The sequence below is a fragment of the Nanorana parkeri genome, unplaced genomic scaffold, assembly GCF_000935625.1.
Source record: "Nanorana parkeri isolate BGI_ZX_2015 unplaced genomic scaffold, ASM93562v1 scaffold2591, whole genome shotgun sequence".
Taxonomy (NCBI): Eukaryota; Metazoa; Chordata; class Amphibia; order Anura; family Dicroglossidae; genus Nanorana; species Nanorana parkeri.
This window is the reverse complement of record NW_017308859.1, coordinates 71,456-81,025: the sequence shown is the minus strand read 5'-3', so window position 1 is coordinate 81,025 and position 9,570 is coordinate 71,456. Positions and strand designations below refer to the sequence as shown.

At 48.6% G+C, this 9,570-nt stretch overlaps 1 protein-coding gene across 2 annotated transcripts in view; it reads left to right on the top strand.

The window, feature by feature from the left end:
* The window catches only part of TUB (tubby bipartite transcription factor), a 49,981-nt gene that overhangs the window by 12,197 nt on the left and 28,214 nt on the right, over window positions 1–9,570 (top strand). For both annotated transcript variants that reach the window (XM_018573881.1, XM_018573880.1), the window contains exons 3-4: window positions 6,002–6,056; window positions 6,963–7,125. In XM_018573881.1, coding sequence (XP_018429383.1) covers window positions 6,002–6,056; window positions 6,963–7,125 — 218 coding nt within the window. The remainder of the gene's footprint in view (window positions 1–6,001; window positions 6,057–6,962; window positions 7,126–9,570) is intronic.

Genomic DNA, 9,570 nt, shown 5'->3' with positions numbered 1-9,570 from the left:
CACCACCGGGAGGTCCGCCGTGTCCGGTGTTTGCGGATCACTTTTATTTCTATTATTTGATACAAAATATAAACTCCGAATCCAAAGATTTCTATTTACTGTTCAGCAGCATCGCCAGGCGGGACAGAAGATTCGGCTCCCAGTGACTTCCATGGGGTTTGATTCAGCACCTGGAATAAAGTTCACTGAACCGGCCCAAAACCATGTCCTGAACAACCACACATCCCCCCCACTGAACTAAACCCATCCAGAACTAAACCTGCCCCAAACCAAACCTGCCCAGGATCAAACCTGTCCAGAACCGAAACTTCCCCAAACTGAACCCACCCAAAACCAAACATGTCCAGAACAGAACCAAACCCACCCAGAACTGAACCTGCCCCAAAATGAACCCACCCGGGACCAAACCTGTCCAGAATTGAACCTGCCCCAAACCAAACCTGCCCAGGATCAAACCTGTCCAGAACCGAAACTTCCCCAAACTGAACCCACCCAAAACCAAACATGTCCAGAACAGAACCAAACCCACCCAGAACTGAACCTGCCCCAAAATGAACCCACCCGGGACCAAACCTGTCCAGAACTGAACCTGCCCCAAAATGAACCTGCCCAGGATCAAACCTGTCCAGAACCGAAACTGTCCCAAAATGAACCCGCCAAAAACCAAACATGTCCAGAACAGAACCAAACCCACCCAGAACTGAACCTGCCCCAAAATGAACCCACCAAGGACCAAACCTGTCCAGAACTGAACCTGCCCCAAACCGAACCTGCCCAGGACCAAACCTGTCCAGAACTGAACCTGCCCCAAACCGAACCTGCCCAGGATCAAACCTGTCCAGAACTGAAACTGCCCCAAACTGAACCCGCCCAAAACCAAACCTGTCCAGAACAGAACCAAACCCACCCAGAACTGAACCTGCCCCAAAATGAACCCACCCAGGACCAAACCTGTCCAGAATTGAACCTGCCCCAGAACCAAATCTGCCCAGAACCTGCCCTACCCTGAACTGAACCTGCCCCAAACTGAACATCCCCACAACCCCCTCCCCACACTGAACCGAACCTGCCTAGAACTGAAACTGCCCCAAACCAACCTACCCAGAACCTAACCTGCCCCGAACTGAACCTGCGGTTAACGGAACCAAAACCCGTCCAGAACCAAACACACCTAGAACTGAACCACCCTGAACTGAACCCGCCCAAAAACGTAACCTGTCCTGAACCGAACCTGCCCAGAAATGACCCACCCCCCACCTGAACCCAGGTACTTCTGTCTCATCTCTATTATATATAAATGGAGACTTGTAACACTCGTGATACATGAACATCATATAGGGAACGGAGGGATTTGTATCACCAAGCGCTCTCGTCGCAGAGCAGTTTACTCTGAGCCTGATGAAGGGGACCCTGCGCAACCCCAAAAGCGCTTGGTGATACTTTGAGTATTGACTGACATCAATAAATGGATTTTCACTGACATTTAAGTCTTTTTTTGTGGTGCTGGTGACGTTCCTATACTTACCCCCCCCCCAGTTATGGGTCACCCCCCAATATGATTTATAAATCAGGTGAAGGTGATACAAACTCCCCCGTTCCCTATATGATGTTCATGTATCACGGGTGTCACAAGTCTCCATTTATATATAATAGAGATGAGACAGAAGTACCTGGGTTCAGGTGGTCAGACTTTATAATACACATTTATTGACATTACTTTATATCACATTAATATTCTTTCCGGGTCAGCCTGAGAATCTGCATTGGGAACAATGTATCATTATATCGCTGTGACTGGAGATTGGATGGATGTTTCCGCCACATAATAATAATAATATATGGATGGAGGTGATGGAGACCTCGGAGTGGATGGAGGTGATGGAGACCTCGGAGAGGATGGAGGTGATGGAGACCTCGGAGTGGATGGAGGTGATGGAGACCTCGGAGAGGGAGAGTTATATATTTGCAATGTTATTGTTACTGGGGGAGGATCTGCTGATGTTTTGGTGGAATGGTCTTTGTATTTATTCTCTGTACAGTTTGTTATGAAGCATTTGGAATACAATATGTTTGTTGATGAGATGTCGGTGTCGGTGTTCTTTGTACAAGTTATAGAGCGGTTGTAAATATATTTTCAGACAATTTGTGGTCCATTTCATCCGCTCTCCATCGCCAGACGTCGAGCAATCTATACTGCCAATGAACTTGATGGAGAAGTTGAAGCCGGGGAATATATTGATGGATTTCAGATAGTTCATTAGACAATCGAATCAAAAACAGGAAAAAAAAAAACGATGGCAATGTCATCAAAAGTAGTTTTATTATCCGCCGGGTTCGATCAGAAATCTGAATCCCACCTCCGTGTGGCCAGTCAGAGCCTCCATTGTACATCTTCCATTCCTCGGTCATAGTCGCGGCTTTCTGCAACCGAACAGACGGAGCCAGGGACAGTGTGAACGGGTTACAGATTCAGTAGAAGGTCTTGGTGATGGGATTGTGGTGATGGGATTGTGGTGATGGGATTGTGGTGATGGGATTGTGGTGATGGTTTGTGATTGGAATTGATAGGGGTATGGACAGCAAAGGGGGCATTTCTATAATCGCCCCGGACTCTGGGCACATTCCCCTCACATTCACCGTCACACATTGAGGTGAATCATTTCGTTCTGCAGCAGGAGATTGGCCCGGGTGTCTTTTATCACCGTTAGGATGACAACATCCTATATTATATTCTATGTCCTATGTTATATTAGGATGACCACAGATGTAGATAGGTGTATTGATAAGAGTGGTTAATGGACTAAGATGGGAAGGATATTAAAGAGGTTTCAGGAAGAATAGCAACACACATACTGAGGGGAGAGTAGACTAGAGGAAACGGGGGAGTAACACAATAGCTTGTATATTTGTCTATAAGACATCTTAGTAGATCACACGGAGAATAGACACTAAAGAGTAGTAGAATGAAGGAGTGCAACAGGTCCTTGGACTTTAGTATAAGTACGCGGTCCAGTTCTGGTCACCAGTACTAAGAAAAGATGTCCTTGAGTTGGAAAAAGTCCAGCGAAGGGCAACCAAACTAATTAGGGGTATGGAGGACCAGAGCTACGAGACAAGGGGGAGGGGCTGGAGGACCAGAGCTACGAGACGAGGCTACTAAATTTAAACATGTTCACATTGGAGGTGAGGAGATTAAGGGGGGATATGATCTCCATGTACAAAATGTTTAATGGTGGGAGCAACATTAGCGATAAACTGTTTAAAATTAACTCCGTTACAAAAACTAGAGGCCATCACCTAAAATTTTTTCCTTGTGCTGGAAAAAAAATTCCAGCACAAGGGGCGAAGGGGGTTCTTCACAGTAAGATCAGTTAGGGTCTGGAACTCCCTGCCACAGGCGGCGATCTCAGCAAATAATGTGGAATTGTTCAAGAAACTTTTGGACGATTTCTTAAGGGACCGTAATATACAGGGGTACAGGTAATATACAGGGGTACAGGTAATATACAGGGGTACAGGTAACATACAGGGGTACAGGTAATATACAGGAGTACAGGTAATATACAGGGGTACAGGTAACATAACATACAGGTAACACTCCTAGAATGAGATCCTAATAGGTTGGACTTGATGGACTAATGTCTTTATTCAACCTCAAATACTATGTAAGTTCCGTCCATAGAGACGAGGTGGGAGGTGGATGGGGAGATATAGACACAGAGGTTTTTTTGTTTAGGTTAGGGGGAGGAATAATATAAGAGGACTACAAAGGTAGTCCTCCCCCCATTCCTCCAGAAGAAGAAGAAGAATGGAAAGATAGGATTAAATGATAAGGAAAGGGGATGGAGATTTGGTAAGAATATATGTGAGTGGTAGATGTAGATGTGGGTTTGTATTTAATATCTATTATATAAAATGTAAGTGCAATAAAAATATATTAAAAAAAAATATTAGGATGGCAACATACAATATCATATAATACATAATATACAGTCCATTCATTTTGTATCCAGTCAGCCAGATCCTCATTCACATTATTGGTGTTGCTCCATCTGAGGCCTCTGGCACACAAATAACAAACTTTCCCAGAATAATTCCGAGGTCGGTGTGAATTGTACAATTGGAATGTAACATGTATGTTCAGTTTAAGGATTCAATGCACTGGCTGGGAATATGATGATGCCGGAGGAGTGAGTTTAGTGTCAGCAATCAGTTTAGGGTTTCGGCTGGGGTGAAGGGTTTCGCTAGGGGGTAAGGTAATGGTTCAGCTTCAGATGCCACTTTTTTCTTTTCAGGTTTTTCGGGTTTTAGGAATTTGATCTTTTCGGTTTTAGGTGTTTATAATTTTATCGGATTTCAGTGCAGAAATTACCGATACCGAGGAAGAGATTTAGGTTTACATGCACTTGAAAATGATTCACACGTGACATCTGATTGATACAATGTAGAAATATACTTGTATTTATGAGGCGCACGTTTCCTTCAAAGTGAATTGTCTCTTATCTTAGTAAAAGAGATGAAACAACATGAAAATTGAACTTGGAAAGAATACCCAACTGTGCCAGGACAATGCATGACGTCACCACACCCTCCAACCTCATTCACTAAGCTAACTCATGTCCCCCCACACTCATACACCATTATTATACATTAGAGTGTAAGCTCCTCTGTACAGAGACTGATGTGACTGGGGGGGGAGGGGACATTAGAGTGTAAGCTCCTCTGTACAGAGACTGATGTGACTGTGGGGGAGGGGACATTAAGAGTGTAAGCTCCTCTGTACAGAGACTGATGTGACCGGCTTGGTGTTCTCTGTACAGCACTGCGGTATATGTCAGAGATATATAAATAGTCAGTTTATAAATGATGTCCATGGTTCCTATCACTCTGTGTATTTGGACAAGGTTGTTGGGTGCCCCCCCTCTTGGCTCCGGAGGGGTTGTGAAGACCTCGGGGTGGTGTTCAGTGTCGGCTGATTCACGGAGAGTCATGGTGAGACTGAATGCTGGGAGTTGTTGGTATTCTCATGCAGCATTCAGGGTCTCTCTCTCTCTCTCTCTCTCTCTCTCTCTCTCTCTCTCTCTCTCTCTCTCTCTCTCTCTCTCTCTCTCTCTCTCTCTCTCTCTCTCTCTCTCTCTCTCTCTCTCTCTCTCTCTCTCTCTCTCTCTCTCTCTCTCTCTCTCTCTCTCTCTCTCTCTCTCTCTCTCTCTCTCTCTCTCTCTCTCTCTCTCTCTCTCTCTCTCTCTCTCTCTCTCTCTCTCTCTCTCTCTCTCTCTCTCTCTCTCTCTCTCTCTCTCTCTCTCTCTCTCTCTCTCTCTCTCTCTCTCTCTCTCTCTCTCTCTCTCTCTCTCTCTCTCTCTCTCTCTCTCTCTCTCTCTCTCTCTCTCTCTCTCTCTCTCTCTCTCTCTCTCTCTCTCTCTCTCTCTCTCTCTCTCTCTCTCTCTCTCTCTCTCTCTCTCTCTCTCTCTCTCTCTCTCTCTCTCTCTCTCTCTCTCTCTCTCTCTCTCTCTCTCTCTCTCTCTCTCTCTCTCTCCCTCACTCTCTCCCTTTCTCTCTCCCTCTCTCTCTCCCTCTCCCCCCCCTCTCTCTCTCTCCCTCTCTCTCTCCCCTCCCTCTCTCTCTCTCTCTCTCCATTCCCTCTCTCTCTCTCCATTCCCTCTCTCTCTCTCCATTCTCTCTCTCTCTCTCCATTCTCTCTCCTCTCCCTCTCTCTCCTCTCCCTCTCTCTCTCTCTCTTTCTCCCCATTCCCTCTCTCTCTCTCCATTCCCTCTCTGTCTCTCTCTCTCCCCTCTCTCTGTCTCTCTCTCTCCCCTCTCTCTCTCTCCCCTCTCTCTGTCTCCCCTCTCTCTCTCTCCTCTCTCTCTCTCTCTCTCTCCCTCTCTCCCTCTCTCCCTCTCTCCCTCGCTGAGCGGAGGGTCAGAATATAAAACCTCCAACATTGCCGCAGAAGTTCGGGATTCTGTCTGCAGTCACTCAACATTCCCTCTCTGTTTCTATTCGCAGTGTCCTGGACGATGAGAGTAGTAGTCTTCGACAACAGAAACTCGACAGGCAGGTGAGTTGCTGTTAGCGGACAGACCGTCATTTCCTCATCAGACCTCTCACCCGTCCCAGAGCTCTGACATCTGGAATATAATTTGTATGATTAATATTTACATTATGATGGAATGAAATCCATGTAACAAATTTGGGGACTCGGAGAGATTTCTTTGGAATGATCAGCGAGTCAGAGACATCAGAAGCTAAAATATATGCAAATCTTGACTTTTCCTGTAAATTCTGATCTTAGCCCCGCCTTCTGTGGCCTCCAACCTTCCTATTGGCCCACGAAGCGGGAGCCCTAAGATCTACCTATCATGAAGTTATAAGTATTTACCATAACATGGGTGGACAGCGGGGGTGGATAGTGGGTGGAGCTTATAGCAGGACGGGGCCTTCGGGTAGTGTTAGGGACGAGGATGGAGCTTTGGAAGGAATGAATGAGAAACATTGTAGCTTCCACTGCTGACCTCTCCTTCTTATGTTATGATAATGCTAGTTCCCTGGCTGTCATGCTAGTCCTTCATTTCTTCCTGACTTACGACAAGCCTGCATACCATGCGTGCTTCACTGTGACTTCACTTGCTGCATGATTGTTCCTGGTCAGTGACCCAAGAAGTGTAGAAGGAAGAGAGAGAGAGAGGCAGGTAGCAAGGATTGCCAGAAAAGAGGAGGAGTCAATAAAAGAAACGAATCCAGAGCCAGGAAATGAGCATCTTCCAGGGAAATCATCAATAGCAGCTTCCATAGATCTCTCACTACAAATATCGACAATGATAAAAGTGAAATGTCGCTCACATATAGGGTAGAGATGATCTCCTCCGCATTGTGACAACACTCAGCTGTTCAAGTGACACAAGCTGTATGCAGTAGGCAGAAGAGCTTACAGTCTAACCACATACAATGTTATTTGTGACTGCAGCGCGCACTTTTAGAGCAGAAGCAGAAGAAGAAGCGCCAGGAGCCCCTCATGGTCCAGTCTAATGTGGACGGCCGGGCGCGAACCCGCAGGATGAAGCAGTCAGAGGAGCAGGCGCCCCTGGTGGAGTCGTATCACAGCAGCAACAGCAGCACCATATACCACGGTAAGCCTGGAGGGAGCGATGCACAGTCCCTGGACCTCAGTATGAACGCCATCCTTCACATAGCACTGACGTAGACTGTATGTCCCCTCCCCCACAGTCACATCCGTCTCTGTACAGAGGAGCTTACACTCTAATCGCCCCTCCCCCCCCAGTCACATCCGTCTCTGTCCAGAGGAGCTTACACTCTAATCGCCCCTCCCCCCCCAGTCACATCCGTCTCTGTCCAGAGGAGCTTACACTCTAATCGCCCCTCCCCCCCCAGTCACATCCGTCTCTGTCCAGAGGAGCTTACACTCTAATCGCCCCTCCCCCCCCAGTCACATCCGTCTCTGTCCAGAGGAGCTTACACTCTAATCGCCCCTCCCCCCCCAGTCACATCCGTCTCTGTCCAGAGGAGCTTACACTCTAATCGCCCCTCCCCCCCCAGTCACATCCGTCTCTGTCCAGAGGAGCTTACACTCTAATCGCCCCTCCCCCCCCAGTCACATCCGTCTCTGTCCAGAGGAGCTTACACTCTAATCGCCCCTCCCCCCCCAGTCACATCCGTCTCTGTCCAGAGGAGCTTACACTCTAATCGCCCCTCCCCCCCCAGTCACATCCGTCTCTGTCCAGAGGAGCTTACACTCTAATCGCCCCTCCCCCCCCAGTCACATCCGTCTCTGTCCAGAGGAGCTTACACTCTAATCGCCCCTCCCCCCCCAGTCACATCCGTCTCTGTCCAGAGGAGCTTACACTCTAATCGCCCCTCCCCCCCCAGTCACATCCGTCTCTGTCCAGAGGAGCTTACACTCTAATCGCCCCTCCCCCCCCAGTCACATCCGTCTCTGTCCAGAGGAGCTTACACTCTAATCGCCCCTCCCCCCCCAGTCACATCCGTCTCTGTCCAGAGGAGCTTACACTCTAATCGCCCCTCCCCCCCCAGTCACATCCGTCTCTGTCCAGAGGAGCTTACACTCTAATCGCCCCTCCCCCCCCAGTCACATCCGTCTCTGTCCAGAGGAGCTTACACTCTAATCGCCCCTCCCCCCCCAGTCACATCCGTCTCTGTCCAGAGGAGCTTACACTCTAATCGCCCCTCCCCCCCCAGTCACATCCGTCTCTGTCCAGAGGAGCTTACACTCTAATCGCCCCTCCCCCCCCAGTCACATCCGTCTCTGTCCAGAGGAGCTTACACTCTAATCGCCCCTCCCCCCCCAGTCACATCCGTCTCTGTCCAGAGGAGCTTACACTCTAATCGCCCCTCCCCCCCCAGTCACATCCGTCTCTGTCCAGAGGAGCTTACACTCTAATCGCCCCTCCCCCCCCAGTCACATCCGTCTCTGTCCAGAGGAGCTTACACTCTAATCGCCCCTCCCCCCCCAGTCACATCCGTCTCTGTCCAGAGGAGCTTACACTCTAATCGCCCCTCCCCCCCCAGTCACATCCGTCTCTGTACAGAGGAGCTTACACTCTAATGTCCCCCCCACAGGTCACACAATGATACAGATAAGCAGACTCATATTTTTCATCATCCAGACATTCGGGAACATGGATCCGATCAGATTAATAATATTCATAAATGTTTCAGTGTTTAATCTGTGTGACCTCATAGTGTGGGGGGCGGAGGGGGGGTGGGGTGTCTTTTGCGGCTGCGTTCCTCATTAGGCACCCTGGACGCTTCATCTGCACCTCATTTGGCACCTGAGACAGGATCATAAAACCTTCTGTAGAAGCTCAGCGGTGCAAAAACGATCCGCGTGACTCCACATGTGGTAACTTTGTAATAAAATATAACATTTTGGTCTTTTTATGATGCTGTTGGTCCTGGTAGGTGAAGAGCATCGGAGTTGGAACTTCACACACATTGCAGGTTGTTTTCCAAGTACGAGCGATGAATGGTGAGACCTCGCGCATCATCTGCCCGCCCCTCCCACATACAGCTCGGTGACCCGCGGCCCGCCGTCCGCCAGATGATATATAGATAAGAATTAATAAGATAGAACAGAGAGAAGAGTTATAAGAAGATACATTGTGACCGCAAATCATAATATTTACTGTATAAAACCTGCTGAGGTCACAGAAATGGATGTGCACCCAGATTATGGTTACCGTCCGTCCCCATTCCCCAGGGACAGTCCCCATTTTTAGGGGGTTTGTCCCCAGGAAATGGGTGTCCCCAGAGCTGTCGGTGGCTGCCCAGTGGCCATGGCATATCCAGGGTATATTGCATATGGCACATACCCTGGGCACCACCTAAAAAGGGGGGCACCTCTCTGTGGGTAAGCAAAAGCTCACGACTCATGGAGACAACAGAGACAGAGCAGACTGCCGCTGTCATCATTTGACCCTCGCCGCTGGTGGCCGGTTGCTAGGACCGCTAAGGCCGCCAGGTGCCGAGGGAATTTTACCGTTCTATCTGAAATATCTGCCTCTTGTTCCAAAAGTCTGTGACCAGGGCCGGTGCTG